Source organism: Bos indicus, chromosome 15, assembly GCF_029378745.1.
Source record: "Bos indicus isolate NIAB-ARS_2022 breed Sahiwal x Tharparkar chromosome 15, NIAB-ARS_B.indTharparkar_mat_pri_1.0, whole genome shotgun sequence".
NCBI classification, from domain to species: Eukaryota; Metazoa; Chordata; class Mammalia; order Artiodactyla; family Bovidae; genus Bos; species Bos indicus.
Window position 1 is genome coordinate 84043310 of NC_091774.1, and position 17873 is coordinate 84061182.

The window sequence follows — 17873 nt, forward strand, 5'->3', positions numbered from 1 at the left end:
CCGGCCGAGGTCGCGGGAGCTCAGACAGCAGCCGGAGCTGCTGGGAGAGGTCGCTCGGCGATGATGCTGCGAGGAGGCTGCCAGCGCGTCGGGGCGCGGCTGAGGGGGCTGCGCCGCGGGCCCCGGGGCCCCGCCGACGGCGCCCGGCGGGGCGTGGTCTCCTGCATCGACCGTAAGTCCCGCCGGGGGTAGGCTTCGGCCCCGGGTCGGCGCGTGCGGAGCCCGGGGGCGCTCTGGTGGGCGGGGGCCCTCGGCGGCCGCCGCCGGTCCGTCCAGGCGCTTTGCGGTGGGGGACTGGCGAGGCGGCCTGGGGCTGCGGTTCCCTTCTCTCCCAGCACTCGGAGCTGCCTTGTTAACCTCTGCTTGCTGTAAGGGCGGGCTTCGCCGCAGGGACTCGTGAGCTTTGCTGTTGTTAATCATAAACTTAAGTCCTAAAGGTCGTGAGGACGTGCAAAGCCAGCTGGTGGTTGTGATCGGTGAACAAACCTCCGGTGATCCAAGACTCGCTCATATAAATAAATTACGTAACAACATCTATGGTTACAAAACAGTTATTGAAACTCCTGCAGAAAAGTAACTTGTAGCAAGTGGGAAACTACCAGAGCTTATAGACCTGAGTGGAGTGTCTCCTAGCAAATAATTTCCATGCGAGTCACCGAGCGGGGCTTCCCTGGTGGCCGGGCGGTAAAGAGCCCGCCTGCAGCGCAGCAGAGCTTCCCTGGGTCCGGAAGGTCCCCTGGAGGGAGAAATGGTAACACTCCAGTGTTCTTGCCTGGAGAATCCCATGGAGACAGAAAAGTCTTTGGGGTTGCAAAGAATCGGACACTACTGGACACACACCCACAGCGGAGTAGGGGAGACCTAGGCCGACTAGGGGGTAACCAGACCCTGTGATGCTGTCAAAAAAGAAAAACACTTTTTTCTTTTGAAATCTTTCTTTTAAAAAATCTAAAGTAAATGACACTTTTGTAAGCAAATAGAGCAGCTTCCGAGTGCCTCAGCTCAATATCTAGAGTTGAAGGACACTAAGGAACAGGACAGTTTTCTTCCCAGGGTTTTAAAGCACCTTCACAGGGTCCCGCCCCGTCCTTGCACTTAGGATTTGGTAAGCAGGATTACCTTTGTTGGTTGGCAGCAAATAGGTTAAATAAGAATATTTCCTGTGGCTAGAGGTGTAGCTTCAACACATGAATTGCTTTATCAGCTTTTTAAAAGAAACTTTAGTGAAATAAAGTTGTCCTTTCAGTGTATCATTCTGCATATTCTAATATCAAGTTAATGGAAGTGATCAACAAACGTTTCTCATTGTTTCTTGGTGCATTTTAATGTGAAAAGTAATTTTTAAGAGGGTTCTGAGTTTCCTTATATCTTATATATCATTTTACAGATGAAGAAACTTGCTTAGGGTCTAGTGCAGCCCTCTCATTTTACAGTGGGGACCTGAGGCTGAGAGAGAAGCCTTCCCTCCTGAAAGCTGTGTAATTAATAGTTGCAGACCCTGCAGACGCCTGCTTGCTTGTCCATTGCAGTTTGCTGCAGCTTCCCACGTGCTCTCTTGGCGCCAGGATTCTCGGAACTGTTGAGATCTGGTTAGGTGTGGGCTTGGATGCATTCAGAGATTCCTGTGTTCGGTTTTTTGGGCTCTTGTTCACCCTTGAACTACTGTACAATCAAGGTTTTCCTCCTCTGATGTGGGTTCTTGTCCTCTTTAGCTTCACTACTTCTGTGTGCATGTGTGTGTGTGTGTCTTGGCGTCTCTGTACTGGCTTCTTGAACTCTGCCAATAGCTCCAGCAAACTTCCTGTGGCCTGGGTTTGTTGTGTTTTTCTGGCTCATGTTTTCTGGAAACTGGGCACACTTTCTTGTGTATTATTTACTTTTTAACTTGACTTTTTGCTTGTTTACTCCAAGCAGTGTTCTCCTTTTGTTGTTGTTATTGTTCAGTTGTGTCCAACTCTTTGCTGCCCCATGGACTGCAGCACACCAGGCTCCCTGTCCATCACCAATTCCCAGAGTTTACTCAAACTCATGTCCATTGAGTCAGTGATGCCATCCAACCATGTCATCCTCTGTCGTCCCCTTCTCCTCCCACCTTCAGTCTTTCCCAGCATCAGGGTCTTTTCCAATGAGTCAGCTCTTCGCAAGAGGTGGCCAAAGTACTGGAGTTGCAGCTTCAACGTCAGTCCTTCCAGTGAACACCCAGGACTGATCCTTCAGGATGGACTGGTTGGATCTCCTTGCAGTTTAGATGCACTCAGACCTTTTACACCTTGAACTACTTGTTTGTATCTGTCAGTACTAATAGCGTCTGAAAACATGTACTGAGCTGTTGCTCAGCCTGAAGTTCTGTAGCGCATATACACTCAGCTGTTCGTTTCCTTAGCACTCACAACATCCTGTCCCAGCACTGCCCCGTGGTAGACCTCCGGTCCGAATTCTTCTGGAGTGGAAAATGGCCTGAGTCCTGAGTAGGGAACCTTGAGTTGTTTATCCCTAACCACATTTCTGAAAACACCGCCCAGTGTCGTTTCTGCCTTGGACTTCTGAAGGTAATGCCACCTTTAATCCTCACAACTCCCATCTGACTGAGAGTCCGGGCGGGGACACACAGCTCTCTCCTGGCTCACAGGCGGCTGCTCCTGAGGCCCGGGCTTGCCAGGTTCTCTGAGAGGATGGCTGCAGGGCAGTTGGGTGCTGGACGGGGTTGTCCCTGAGACTCCACGCCCCCTGTGCTCTGTACCGTTGCCCCCAGGACCTGGTCTGACATGGAAGGATGGAGTCTTAGGAGGCCATGAAGAGCCTGCACCTTCCACTTTGCCCTCGACATTTTGACAGCCACCACTGTGCCTCCCGCAGTAAGAGACACTCCTTGAGGCTTCTTAGCACATCTGAGGCAGGGGCTCCTTTCCAAGGGGCACCAAGAAAACAAAGGAGAAATAAATGGGATTCGCCCTGTGCAGGTTGCTGACGATTCTGTGGCATGGCTCCCAGGATTCATGGTCCTGTCTTTTGCACATTCTCTACACCATTCCCAACAGGTTGTGGTCTTCTCACGCAAGCTGTGCTTAGGTTCTTTCCTTTTAGCTTCCGGCCTGCCCTGAGCAGAACGTCTGTCACCTTGCAAAGTGGGGAAAATGATAAGTGTTTGAGGCACAGGACTGGCCAGTGGGCCTGTCGCTGTGTTTGACGTTTCACTCCTGTTCTGCATTCACTCTACACAGTGTTTGGGGGTAAAAAAAAAGTACATAGAAAAAGAACAGTGTTCACGTCATTCGGAGAACTGGCTATTTAGAGAACAGCTGCAAAGTAATGACACTGAACTGGGTGGTCAGTGTGTCAGGCTGATGCAGGGATCTTTCTTCTAAAGAGTGTCACCTGTCGTGAGATACTGGAGTAGTACCATCTCTTTGAAAACGTTTGTGGTTCTAGAAAAACTTATCCTGATGAAACTGGACTGATGGTATCGCTCAGTCAGTTCCTTAGCTCTTAAGTAGCTTAGAGCTGGAAGTGAAGGAATTACGCAAAGCACTAATAGTCGGGGAAGAAAACACTAAAATTTCTGAATGCATTTGGTAAAGACAGATTTAGGAGGCCCTTAGCCTTGTTCTCAGCGCTGGAAGACTCAGTGTCCATGTTCAGTGACTCTCAAATGCACAGCTTTGCTGCAGGGCCTTTATCCTCAGTTTGGAAAGTAAGCCAAAGTACACCTATTTTCCTTTCCTGATTGAGCTTGTAGAATGACTCTGTTGATGCATATAGACAAATAGGCACAGATTCCGATACAGAAAAGGTAGGGCATCCTAAAGGAAAAAAAACGTTTTACCATAATGTGAGGGTCTCTGTGTGTTTATTATTCTTTTAATGTGGTTTTACAAGGAGGAAAAGCGAAAGATGAGTAATGGAAGGAGTAGTAACAGGGTGAAAGAAGTCGGCTAGTGTGTTCGGGAGTGCCGAAGGGAGGTGCGGGTTCACGGGGGCGCGCGGCGGAGCTCCATGTAGGGGTGCTCTCGAAGTCGTCTGCCCACCACGCTGCATGGGGCTTCTGGCCTGCTGTCCTCTCCCCTGAGCCCCGACCTGGTTCAGAGTAAATGCTGCCTTGCCCACAGCTTCCATGGGACTAAGTGAAGAGCAGAAAGAGTTCCAGAAAGTGGCCTTCAACTTTGCTGCCCGGGAGATGGCGCCGCACATGGCAGAGTGGGACCAGAAGGTGAGGGCGTTCAGCTGCACGGTGCCTCCCACCAAGAGCCTGCCTCCTCCCAAGCACCCAGCTTGCAAAACTCACAGCAAATGCGAGTCCTGTAGGGGCGCGAGGCCTCCTTCTGCAGATGCCACCGCTTTAATTCGTAGATGAAAATTAAGATTTGGGCACTCTTAAAACCCAGGCAGTACTGGAATGATAAAAAGAAACTTCAGTGCCAGAAAGCAGTCCACATAGAATGCATTTTAACTGGCCCGCTGTGTGGGCGACAAAAGCGGCGCTGAGTCGAGGGGCTCTGTCCCCTCCTGCGTGCACACGTCTGGGCCCCTCCTCACACCCCTGGATGAGAAGCCCGCCTGTGAGTCCCTCTCCGATGACCCTGCCCTTTTCTCCACAGGAGCTGTTCCCTGTGGACACGATGCGGAAGGCAGCGCAGCTGGGCTTCGGGGGGGTGTATGTTCAAACAGATGTCGGAGGGGCGGGCCTCTCGCGGCTGGACACCTCCATCATCTTTGAAGCCTTGGCCACAGGCTGCACCAGCACCACGGCCTACATGAGCATCCACAAGTGAGTGCCAGCCCGGTGGACGCAGCGTGTGCTGGCGTTGGTCGGTGGGCACCTTCTGTGTGGACAGGAGAGGGTTTCGCTGTGTAGTGCCTGCCCCCGCCCGAGGAGCCAGTGTGTCAACAGCTCGCGCGAGGTCTGCGGCCACCTCTTGGCTCGGATCTGTCATCTTGTGTGTTGCTTAGAGAATGCTGGCCTTCTCCCAAATGCCAGCTGCCCTGGTTCCAGACAAGAGTTCTGCATTAGGAAATGGCCTCACTTCCCTTTTCCTCAACCCAGAGATGAAGCCTCCACTAATTTGGGAGAGTACATAGGACGGCTTGATTTTCAGGGAGCTCCGTTAACCTAACCGGAGATAGTGTAGCCAGCGCCCAGGTGACCTTGGCCCTGGGTCCCTCTGGGTGCTGTGCTCCCGGACTATGTGCTAATCCAGGCCTTTGCTTGAAACGTGAGCCTTCTCAGCTGTGGCTTCTCCCCGCCACGCTCCTGTGCTCTGCTCCCCTCCCTGCGTGCATGCCCTCCCCTCAGCTGCCTTTCCCTTCGGTCTCTGCCCTGGCCTCCTGGGTGTGCTCAGCATGTGTGTCTGGATTATCGACCGCTTCGGGAGCGAGGAGCAGCGGCACCGGCTGTGCCCGCCCCTCTGCACCATGGAGAAGTTCGCCTCCTACTGCCTCACAGAGCCAGGTGGGTGTGCGTGCGGCCCGCGGGCCTGCGGAGCCTCGGCCGCCTGCCCTGGCTCGGCTCGTGTCTCCATCCCGACTGAGCATTCTCACACGCTCACAGGTCACAAGGCTCAGGGCTCCCCGGAGCGGGAGTGCGGAGGGGGAGCGGGGGGCTCTCCCTGAGCACGTTGCGCTTCTCCAGGTCTGGATCTTCTCCAGGTCTGGATCGAAGGCGTCTGTCGTTAGGGACGGTCTCTCGGGAGCTGGGACCTCGCGGGGGCTCCCTCCGCTCCCCAGCACCCCCACCTCTCAGCTCCCCTTCCTCCCGCCCTAGGGAGTGGGAGCGACGCTGCCTCCCTCATGACCTCTGCCGTGCGACAACACGATCATTACATCCTCAATGGCTCCAAGGTACACGGCCAGCAGCCGCGGCCCTCCCAGGCAGGGTGGCAGCCCTTCCCCTCACCACCCGCCCGGCCTGGCCCGCATGTTTGCAGGTGAACCGTGTCTGGGGCGAGGACCTCAGACCTACGTCCCAGTGCTCACCATCACTGTTTCTCCTCTGGCCTGAGCCCATTTAGGCCCGTCCTGGGACCCCTTCCCGCTGCCCCTCACCTCCCACTGCCCCGTCACCGGGGCACCCGCTGTCTTCCTGCTGCAACCCCACAGGCCTTCATCAGTGGTGGCGGCGAAGCTGACATCTATGTAGTCATGTGCCGCACAGGAGGGCCAGGCCCCAGAGGCATCTCCTGCGTAGTGGTGGAGAAGGGGACCCCCGGCCTCAGCTTTGGCAAGAAGGAGAAAAAGGTGAGTGCGGTTCGCCAGGGAGCCTCAGGTGGGAACCCCGCCCCAGCAAGTGGTCCGCCCTGCCGCCCTGGCTTTGCAGGCTGTTGCTTCATTGAGGGTTTCGACAGCGGGGAGTGGGGGCAGGCCTCACTGCATCATGTGGTGCTGCTGGCAGGGCACCGCGCCTGCCAGTGGCTTACATCAACAGAGGGATTTCTCCACCGGCTCCTGCTGCCACTTCTGGCCTATATTTCTTACTTCCTATCTCTGCGCCCACTTGTTACCCAGGAAGAAATGCTGACAGGAGACTAGAGATCTCAGGAGTGAAATGCTTTTGGCCCACTTTTCTTCTTTAGCTCAGCAAAGCTTACTGGAGGTAACCGTGGGTCCCTCAGTAACATAAGAGGAGGGTGTTTCCCTGGGCCTCGAGAAGACATCTCCAGGATGGACAGATCCCACAGCCAGGCTGTGAGCCGTAGGCCTGTGATTACGTCCCTGCCCCTGGCCCTGAGCTAGGGTCTGCTCAGGTGGGCTGGCCCGGCGAGTCCTCAGCTCCAGCAGGTGCCCTTAGAGTCGGGCCCGGGCAGCAGTCCGCGAAGAGATGGCCCCAAGTCTGCCTCTCGCCGCCTCTGCTGGCTCCCCAGGCCCCCAGGCTGCTCCGTGCCGTCCCTGATCCTGACTCTCTGCAGCTGCCAGGGCCTGAGAGGCTCCGTGCCCCTCGTGCAGCAAAGCCGGACCCTCTCAGCACTGGGTGTGCAAAGCCTTATGCTCTCGCCTGCCTGCACTTGTAAGACACGTGCCCTCTTGGCTCTGTACACGCTGAGCTGTGTTCACGTGGCTTGGGAGACAGGCTGGTTTTGAGATGGACTGACATGGAGTCTGACACGTTGTATTATAGAACCAGGTTATACTGATTCTGGTGTTTCTGCTCTTATAAAGCTAGTGTTGGCTGATTCAACACATTTGTATTTCTGATATCTGTTGGCAGTATTACGAAATCTAGCTAGCTTGGGGCTTGGAAAAAAATTGTAAAATAAATTCCTTATACAAAAAGTTTCTCTTTTTCTCCTTATGCTCTGTCTCCTCTCACTTGCAAGCATACATTATTTTTTCTTTTGCTTTTTGGTTTTCCTCTTTATTATTAGTTGTGCTTTGCGTCTCTCTCGACAAATGGGAAATTCGGAAGGCCAGACCGGCCAGAACGGTGCGCCAGGGTGTAGGGCTGCCTGTGAGCAGCGGGCGGGTCAGTGCGAGGGAGGGGAGCGAGCCGGGTGTGACACAGGCGGAGGAGAGCTGCTCGTGTAGGGACAGCCGAAGATAAGGTGTCACTTGATGCAGTCTGCCAGGTCAGGAGCCGGCTGCCAGCCACCCCTGAGGAGGGATCTGGGCAGAAGCAGCAGTGGTTGCAAAGAGCCTGATATGGAAACAAGGTTAGTGTGTTTGAAGAAGCCAGAATTTCTCAGTGTGGCCGGAGGGTCATGAGCAGAGGGCTCCGTGTGGGGTGAGGTCGGAGAGCTTGCCGGCCAGGTGAGGGGTCACCTGCTGACCGCCTCGCTTGATCTGGCTGCTCTTGTGGCCTGAGCAGCTGGCTTTCTCTCCTGCTCATCTTTCTTACAAGTACATGCTTCCACTTGGTGTACTGAGCACCTTCTGTAGCTGAGAACTTGAAACAGAAAAGGAGTGTGGAATTGCTTTAGCTTGGATTTAGTCGTGAAAAGATTTTGTACGGGTAGCGGGGAGGACTCCTCTATGGCAGTGGGAAGGTGGTCTTTGGAATGAAAGACAGACGGACAGGCAGGGACTCCTTGTTCTGGGCTGGGACTGGGGAATATCTTTCTGGCTGCAGCTTCACAGGGACTCTAGGCGGTGAGGAGCGGGCTTCTCTGCCCTAGGGAGGAGGGAGACTTTTTCACCAGAAGGGGCTGGGAGGTGGCGGCCATGTGTCTGTGGTTCTCTTACAACTCAATGTTAAGGTCCCCGGAGCTTCCCCAGCCAGGGGTGTGTGTCCTGAACGGGAGGTGAGTGTCCAGGGAGACCCACAGCCAGGGTGGGAGGGTTCAGACTCGGGGTCTGGAAGACAAGATGTCAGGGCCGGCCCTGCTGACCAGAGGGGCCTTGGGAGGCTCCACGGGGAGGTGGGGGTGGGGGTGGGGTTCCCAGGGAGGGGCAGAGGCAGCAGAAGCCCTGAAGGGGGCGGGATAGGAGAGAGGGCGCAGGTGAGGGATAGGAGGGGCTGAGGAAGGGTTGGACAGAGGCTTCAGAGGAAAGGCCATAGGTGGGGCCCCTTCCCAGGCAGGGCGCCCTGAAGGGGGCGGTGCAGGAAGGGCTGCCAGCCCCTGAGCCGAGGGCTCGTCCGACCCCATGCCCGCAGGATCTGACAGCGTGCGTCTCCTGGAGCGGAGAGGAAGGAGGCCAGTCTATGTCTGTGGGGCACCTAAATCCAGCTCTTCGTGAGGAAGGGGGCTCAGCCGGCCTCCCAGTGAAGCTGTCCCTGGGGACACCGTGGCCCCAGAAGGCACGCGGGCTGCCCGTCGGCTAGTTAGAGGGCATGGGCTGCGTCCTAGGGGTGGAAAACCGTCCCTGGGCTCGAGACTGACATACTGAGGGGTGTCTTGCTAAACCAGCTCCCTAGGAAAAGCAGAGAGCAAGAGCTCCTCCTGTGCGGCCTTTGTCGGCGTCTGTGGCGTGAATACTCCCACTTCCGGCCGCCAGCGTGACGTCACCAGTGTGATGTCGCCGGCGTGACGCCGCCGGAAGCCCCGCTGGGCAAGGTGTGTGAGTGGCTCCCGCGCTCTGGAGCCCGTCCCACACCAGGTTGGTGTGGTGAGCAGATGCTTGGAAGTAGGTGTCCTCGGTATGTTTAAACGTTGTGCTGAAAGGGAAGTCTGTCAGAGCTGACATACTGAAGTGTGGCCTTCCTGTTTCTCCTCAGCTGAGTTCTCGGGAGCCTGAGTCCCGGGACGGTGGAGCACCCATCTCGGGCCCGGGTGGACAGCAGACATCGCGCTGCGTGGTGACTGCCGGGCCGCCACACAGCCCCTGATTTTTGCCAGGTGGGGTGGAACTCACAGCCGACCCAAGCAGTGATCTTTGAAGACTGTGCCGTCCCGGTGGCCAACAGGATCGGGGACGAGGGCCAGGGCTTCCTCATCGCCATGAAGGGCCTGAATGGCGGGAGGATCAATGTTGGTGAGGACCGCGGGGGTTGGGGGCGGGGGGCGGGCGCGACGGCCCCCAACTCACTGGCCGCCTTGATCCCCTCCCTCCCAGCCTCCTGCTCCCTGGGCGCCGCTCACGCCTCGATCGTCCTCGCTCGAGACTACCTCAAGGTCCGGAAGCAGTTTGGAGAGCCTCTGGCCAATAGCCAGGTAACTCCCCGCGTGTCCCTTCCTTTGCTCTTGTCTCCAAAATGTCTTCCGGAGCAGTGGGGCCCTGCTGTCTCTATTGGTTCTGCCCTCACTGCAGCCAGAACTTGTGCCTTTTTTCTGTCCCGTTTATAATAGTTTTTGTTTATAGTCGCAGGAAGATTCGTGATGGATTACATGGCAAAAGAAACATGATATTTTAGGAGCATGTGCTATTTTGTTTATGAAATAGATACATGTAAACACTAATAAAACGTTTTCAAAGATACCTCTGAAAATGCAAAAAGTAGTTATTTCAGGGGAGTGGGATTGGAGTGATTGCTTGTTTGTGTTTCATTCTTTTTTCTTTATTGAGGTAACACTGGTTTTCAACATCATTAAAGTTTCCTGCATACATTATAACTGGGCTTCTTGCCCACCATGGCGAGCTCACCACCAGAAGTCTGATCCCATGCATCACGTTCAGCTGACCCCCTTTGCACATTTCGTCCTGCCCTCTTCCTCTCGTGACCCCCAGTCTGTTCTCTGTACCTGTGAGGTTGTTGGGTGTTTTCATTTACTGTGTGTTTTTTAGATTCTTCGTGTGAGTGAAGTCATGTGCTATTTGTCTTTTTCTGTCTGACTTCATTTAACGCAACACTCTAGGTCCATCCATGTTTCACAAATCGAAGAATTCCTTCCTTTTTATGGCTAAGTAGTAGTCCCTCGTGTACACACATTCCATCGTCTTTGTCCTTTCTCTTGTTGGACACTTAGGTTGCTTCCACGTCTTAGCTGTTGCAAATAATGCTGCAGTGAACTTAAGGACACATGTATCTTTTTGAATTAGTGTTTTCATATTTTTTGGAAAAATACCATAAGTGGAATAGCTGGATCGTGGGATAGTTCTGTTCAGCTCTTAGCTTGTTGGGGTCCCTTTGTAGGTTATGGTCTTTTTTCTGACTGACTTTAAGAATCTTTGTCTTTGACTTTGGACAGGTTTAATATATGTCTGGGAGACGGTCTGTCTGCCTTGCGGTCGTCTGTTAGCCTGCTGGACATGTATATCCAGTTCCTTCCCCAGACAGGGGACGTTCTCAGATCTTCTGTAAATGAGCTCTGTACCCCCATCCGCTGTCTTCTCCTTCTGGGATGCTTACCATCCTTACACTGCTCTTTCTGATGGAGTGGGACAGCTCTGGTAGGGTTGATTGTGTTTTAATCTTAGCTTTCCTCTTCCACCCGAATCATTTCCAGGTTTCTGTCTTCAGGCTCTCTAATTATATGGTCTGCTATATTTCCATAGCTTTCTAATGCATTCTCCATCACGTTTATTGAGTTCTTCAGCTCCAGGATTTTGGTTTGATTCTTTCTTGAAATGTCAGTGTTCTTGGCAAAATAGTCCTTCTGTGCATTACTTTTATTCCTGAGTTATCTCGTAGCTCGTTGAATTTCCTCATGATGGCTCTTTTGAATTCTCCACCAGTTAGAGCCAGTATCCATGACTGGTTTGGTTTCTGGAGAATTGTCATTTTTTTGTGATACCCTGTGTTACTGGTGAGTTACTCCTCTTCAGCTGGCTCGTTAGAAGCAGCCAGTCTGTTCTTAGGTAGAGCTTTTTTCTGCCTGATCCTAACAGCCCTGCAGGCTGGAAGCCGGAGGCTTTTCTTCTGGTTTCCAGTGGATGGTTCAGCAGCCCAGGCTGTGATTCCTCTTGCCTGTGTGGCCTCTCCCTGGAGTGTTGCCCGGGCTCCCTGCTGCTCCCTGCACCCAGGCTTCTGGCTGTGGCTGGTATCCCACTGGAGGCACCTGGATAGTGGGTGCCTCCGCCTTGTCCAGGGTCACCTGCGGTAGGGGAGTAGGGGTGGAGCTGGGGTCTCGAGTGCCTCGCCTGTCTTGACTTCTTGGGTCCTGGGCGCTGCTGTGGGCTCAGCTGCCAGGCCAGGGGCCAAGGTCTGGGGTCTCAGGTCCTCGGGTCCTGTTCCTCCAGGTCCCAGCCCACCACCATGAGGTGCAGAGGTGTGGGCCACCAGGGCACCTTGGTGTGCTGCGCAGAGGCACCTGTGTGGAGCTATGGGCGTTTTACTGGCTATAGGTTGAAGGGGTAGACAGGGGGCATCTCCTTGAGGAGGTGGTGACTGCAGTGCGGCAGTGGAGAGGACTTGGAGCTTACCAGGCACATTCTGGGTGGGGCCCAGGGGCCCGTGGCTGAGGCTTTTCCTTGGAGGGGACTCTCAGGGCCCCCGGCAGTGCTGAGCCATCTGTGTGTGTGGTTCTCTCCCCTCTCGCTGCAGTACCTGCAGTTTCAGCTGGCCGACATGGCGGCCAGGCTGGTGGCCTCACGGCTGATGATCCGCACTGCGGCCACAGCTCTGCAGGAGGAGCGAGAGGACGCGATAGTCCTGTGCTCCATGGCCAAACTCTTCGCTACGGACGAATGCTTTGCGGTGAGTGCTGGTGCTCTAGCTCTCCTGGATGCCCAGGATGTGGTGGGCCTTCTGTTCACTCCCGGGGTGCTCCTTGAGGCACCAGTTACTCAGGAGAGGCCCATGTGGGTGCTCATGGGGAGGAGCGCCTTCCCGGGACCTGAGGGTCCTCACCCCCATCTCCCTGCAGATCTGCAACCAGGCCCTACAAATGCATGGTGGCTATGGCTACCTGAAAGACTATGCCGTCCAGCAGTATGTGCGGGACTCCCGGGTCCATCAGATCCTTGAAGGTAAACGTGCCCAAGATGGTTTCCTCCCTGGCGGAGTGTTCAGCCCGGCATCTGTCCCTGTGCCGCCTGGGCCCCGCTTGCCTTCCTCCTCCCTCCTGGCCCCTTTGGAGGGGAGGGCACTGGCCTGGGGATCAGGAAGTTCTGCTCTGTCCCCTCTGAGGTCACCCTCCCCCTGCTCTTGACCTATGTCAGTTTTATTTTTTATTTATTATTTTTGATTGTGCTGGGTCTTTGTTGCTGCATAACTTTTCTCTAGTTGCAGCAAGCAGGGGCTACTCTTCTTCACCATGCTCCGGCTTCTCATGGCAGTGGCTTCTCTTATTGCAGAGCACAGGTTTCAGTCGTTGGAGCACATGGGCTAAGAGGCTGTGGCTCCCAGGTTCTAGAGTGCAGACTCGGCGGCTGTGTCTCCGGGTTCTAGGGCCCAGGCTCAGTGGCATGGCTCCCAGGTTCTACAGCGCCGACTCAGCTGCTGTGGCTCCTGGGTTCTAGGGTGCAGGATCAGTGGCTGTGGCTCCCGGGTTCTAGGGCGCAGACTCAGCGGCCATGGCTCCTGGGTTCCAGTGCACAGGCTTGGCAGCTGTGACTCCCGGGTTCTAGAGCATTTTTTGCATCAGAAAGAATGTAAAAATGAAGCAAGCAACTCCTCTCCTCCCCCAGCAACTGATTCCACCCCCTTTCAGGGAAAATGTTTTTGTTCTTTTAAAATTCAGTTTTCTGATTACCAACGATGTTGGTGTATTTATTGTTGAAAAATTACAAAACACAAGGAAAGTTTAAAAAGATCACTCAGGTTTTGACATCTGAGTTAATATTTTGGGTTCCTTTTATGTTTTAGACCGGAAGTACTCTTTTTGGACCTTTTCTGTGCTTGTAGATACACTTTTAAAGAACAGAATTATACTACGTGTATATTCTGCTGTTTTATTCTGTTTTTACCTAATAAAAGCATTTTTGCCATCAGGAGAGGTTTTTTACAAGTCAGTTTTTCCTTCTTCCTGACATCTGTCGAGATGAAAAGCACTGCTGTTTACAGTCCTGGTCAGACTGGTCCCTGACCCTGAGGCCCAGCCCGCCCTCTCCCTCTCGCAGGCAGCAACGAAGTGATGCGGATGCTGATCTCGAGGAGCCTGCTGCAGGAGTAGCCCGCCCCGGGCTCCGACAGCAGGTCGGTGGTGGGCGCCCCCGTGGAGGCACGGTGACTGTCAGGAAGCATTGAACAGGAGGCTTCCTGTGTGCTGCTCTGGATCTGTCATGAATCCTCTGTCCCTTATTAATTCCTGAATATTCAGGAATTAAGTGGAGCAGCAAACTGCTCCCTGGGACTGAGGAATGTATGCATTTCCTTCTAGCTTTTCCATATGGTGATAAGTAACTATTTACGACCCTCTTCCTTTTTATGAAAAGTGATTATTTACAATCCTCTCTCTTTCATATGGGTGACCTCATGTTTCCTTGATAACTTGTAAATTTTGATTTTATCTCGGCTGAAAATAGCTACCTTGTAAGACAGTATAAATAAATACACACAATGTTGAATAAAACACCTTTGCTGCATCAGAGCTTTGGCCCCTGTGTCTTTCTTTCTCCCTCTCTCTCTCCGTTTCTCTCTCTCTTTTACTTTCTTATCGTCTACTCCAGACTACCAGGTTCCGGTCCATTAAAGGACCTCAACAGGTGATGAGTGAGTCGGGCTGCTGGAGGGGCCGACATCTCCACGGCGGCTTCACGGCGTCAGCTGGAGGATGGCAGGGCCACAGGACTGGAGCTGCCGAGAGGACATGCTGCCTAGTCTTCCTGGCGCTCGGTGGCGGGGAGCTTCTCACCCGGCCCACAGAGTCCTGGTGGTGGCCTGAATCCGTCCCCAGGGCCCTGGACGCCCCGAGGAGGGCTTCCCAACCACAGCAGAGGTGTGGGGAAGGAGCGGGGCTGAGATGGTTCCTGTCAGTTCTGCTCTGCCTGCCCCTTGAAGACAAGACCGTCCTGTAGCCACCCTCAAGCAGCTCCTCTGAATGCAAGTCACGATGAGAGGGATGTGCGAGGCCTCCTCCCGAGCCACAAGTGGGGCGCGCCTGTACCTCCGCCACTCAAGTGTCATGGGCTCAGGTGGTCTGGGACTGGTTGTTTAGAAGCACGTGGTCTGGGAATGGTCCTCAAAGCTCCTACAACCTTTCCTGATAAATGCTTTGAGTAGGTTTCTTTTCTGAGTTTTTGTTTCTCTTTTTCACTCTTTTTAAATGTTTTTAATCACTACATTGATAAATCTACCACTGTCTACCTTTTCTGGGTCTGTTGGTTTTTTTCTTTCAAACAAATCCTTCACAACTATTTTTTATAATTTTATTATATGTAATTAAACATTTATTTAGAATTGGGGATTATAAACAAAAACACTGCTTGACCAAGTTGACTTTTTGAAAATCGGTTACTTGGAACTTCCCTGGGGTCCGGTGGCTCTGACTGTCTGCTCCCAGCGCCGGGGCCCTGGTTTCAGTCCTGGGCAGGGAGCTGGGCCCATGTGCTCCAGCCGAAGAGCCTGCGCACCACAGCTAGGACCAGGTGCGGCCAAGTAAATACTGAAAAACAAAAACTTTAAAAAAAAAGGTCCCTTAAATTTCTGATAGCTTTGTAAACTAAGTACTGTTTATGACTTATGACAGCAGATTTACATTCCTAAAGATGTAGGCTTTTTAGAGAATGCTGTTATAAATGATCATCACATTAATTCATTTCATCCCTACATAACAAAATAGCCAGAACATTTTTTAACTGCATGTCAGCATTTCGAGAAAGCAACATATGTACCGTTCGCTACGCCGAGTTTTGAATGTGTCCTCCGAGGCCTGCGCTGAGTACAGCTGGGGAGCAGAGTGTAGGTGGTCTGCAGAGTTGAAGCTTCAGCCTCCAGAAGCCTGATTCTGCAACTGTAGCACAGGCTGCGGAAGACAGAGCAGTCTGCCACAGGTGCTTCAGAATTTGTGGAGAAGGTAGGAATTCAAGTTAAACTTGGGTGATGTGTGTGGTACTTAAAGATAGCCAAGGAAGTCAGCTTCAGGCAGGAAAGGTGTGGGCTTTGTGTGGGAGCTGTTTCTACTTGTTTCAGCGGGATGCAAAGAAGGCGTAAGTTGAATTTGGATGCAGCGTTATGTAAGCCAAGTGAAAGTGGCTCAGTCGTGTCCAACTCTCTGTGACCCCATGGACTTCTCCAGGTCAGAATACTGGAGTGGGTTGCCTTTCCCTTGTCCAGTGCATCTTCCCCACCCAGGGATGGAACCCAGGTCTCCCACATTGCAGGCGGATTCTTTACCAGTTGAGCCACAAGTGAAGGCCCAGAGTAGGTTTTATTTTGCAAGCAATGGAGAGTGAAGGAGGGTTTTATCAGGGAAGATCTGATGAGATTGACCCATTAGAGGAACATTTTGGGAAGGAATTGAAGTAGGGCAAGATGGGGCATGGGGCATGGCAGTCTGGGCTCTTGAAGCCATCCAAGCGGTGCTGAGGCTGAACTTGGCAGATGGAGACAGAGTGTGCTGCCGCCGTGGGGCTTAGACAGCCTCGTGGGTGGTGCACTGCTTGCTGGCACTCAGTTCTGACCCGAGGCCAGAGGAGGTGTTGTGAGGATCTGGCAGTTTCTGCGCGGGGGTGAGCTGCTGGGGTCTCACAGGTGACTTGTGCTGTCCCTCCTGTTGTTTTCTGGAGTCCAGCCTCCCACCAGGGCTTCCCTGGTGGCTCAGCTGGTGAAGAATCCGCCTGCAGTGTGGGAGACCTGGGCTCGATCCCTGGGTTGGGAAGATCCCTGGAGAAGGGAAAGGCTACCCACTCCAGTATTCTGGCCTAGAGAATCCTCATGGACTGTATAGTCCATGGCATGACAAAGAGTCGGACACGACTGAGCAACTTTGACTATCACTGTCAGCCTCCCAGCAGCCTGGCTGTGGGCTCTGTGGTGAGAACACAGTGAACTGGGAGCTCACCTCTGCCAGTGTCCTTTCATCTGGGCCATAAGTGGAACCAACAGGGCAGAACAGATGTCCTGAGGATCTGTGCTGCCATGGGCTCTGGGGGGTGCGCGAGGCACACGGGACCACGCGCCCCACCTTGGCCATACCTGCCAGGCTGGGAGGCGCTCGGGCTGTGGCTGGGGCACCAAAGCCTGCACGGAGCGCCGGGCCTTTGGGTTCCTTAGCGGGTGACACAGTGGCTTCAGTCACAGCCGCCTCTCCCAGTGGTCTGAGCCCTTCCACGGCCCCTCAGGCTGCCCCGCTCTGGCCCTCTGAGCCCCTGTCCCAAGGGAAGGAAGCCCAGCCACTCCCGTGTGTGGATGTTTATGCAGAGGAAGGTTTTGGCCACCTGTTGACAAGGCCTCCTTGAGAGATTAGATGAATCTAAAACCCTGCCACGCCCAAGGCTGCGGCACCCAGAGCCCCTGCCCCTGCGCAGTCCACTGCTGACTGGCACCTCCACAGGAGACACTCACCCACAGTTCTGTCTCAGTCTCTGGGGTCTCCGGGTATGAGCCCTCTTGGAGGAGGTCGCCATTAACCCCGCCATAGAGCTGCCAGAACTTACACAGGATGGGAAAACAGACTCCTGGAGGGCACAAACAGAACCTTGTGTGCACCAGGATCCAGGGGAAAGGAGCAGTGACCCCACAAGAGACTGACCCAGACTTGCCCAGGAGTGTCCAGGAGACTCCGGTGGAGGTGTGGGTTGGTGGTGGCCTGCTGCAGAGCTGGGGACACTGAGTACAGCAGTGCATGCGTGGAACCTTTTGAAGGAGATTGCCATTATCATTATCTCCACCATAGTTTGGCCCCAGGTAAATAACAGGGAGGGAAAGAGCCCCAGCCATCAACAGAAAATTGGGTTAAAGATTTACTGAGCACGGGCCCGCCCATCAGAACAAGACCCAGTTTCCCCCTCCGTCTCTCTCCCATCAGGAAGCTTCCATAAGCTTCTTATCCTTCTCCATCAGAGGGCAGACAGAATGAAAACCATAATCACAGAAAACTAACCAATCTGATCACATGGACCACAGCCTTGTCTAACTCAATGAAACTATGAGCCATGCCGTGTAAGGCCACCCAAGAAAGATGGGTCATGGTGGAGAGTTCTGACAAAACATGGTCCACTGGAGAAGGGAATGGCAAACCATTTCAGTATTCTTGCTTTGAGAACCCCATGAACAGTAGGAAAAGGCAAAAGATAGAACCCTGAAAGATGAACTGCCCAGGTTGGTAGGTGCCCAATATGCTACTGGAGATCAGTGGAAAAATAGCTCCATGAAGAATAAAGAGATGGAGCCAAAGCAAAAACAACACCCAGTTGTGGATGTGACTGGTGATGGAAGTAAAGTCTGATGCTGTAAAGAGCAATAGTGCATAGGAACCTTGAATGTTAGGTCCATGAATCAAGGCAAATTGGAAGTGGTCAAACAGGAGATGGCAAGAGTGAAAATCGACATTTTAGGAATCAGTGAACTAAAATGGACTGGAATGGGTAAATTTAACTTAGATGACCATTATATCTACTACTGTGGGCAAGAATCCCTTAGAAGAAATGGAGTAGCCATCATAGTCAACAAAAGAGTCCAAAATGCA

The 17873-nt window shown here is 53.5% G+C and overlaps 1 protein-coding gene across 1 annotated transcript; it reads left to right on the top strand.

Annotated features, from left to right (window-relative positions):
• The first annotated feature begins 11 nt into the window (after positions 1-11).
• On the top strand, positions 12-13835 carry ACAD8 (acyl-CoA dehydrogenase family member 8). Its single transcript, XM_019974867.2, has 11 exons — positions 12-172; positions 4107-4207; positions 4596-4765; positions 5337-5446; positions 5759-5835; positions 6094-6231; positions 9264-9399; positions 9481-9578; positions 11849-12001; positions 12171-12273; positions 13366-13835. The coding sequence occupies exons 1-11, from the start codon at positions 61-63 to the stop codon at positions 13416-13418; spliced, it is 1251 nt and encodes a 416-aa protein (XP_019830426.2). The 5' UTR covers positions 12-60; the 3' UTR covers positions 13419-13835.
• Positions 13836-17873: the final 4038 nt, after the last annotated feature.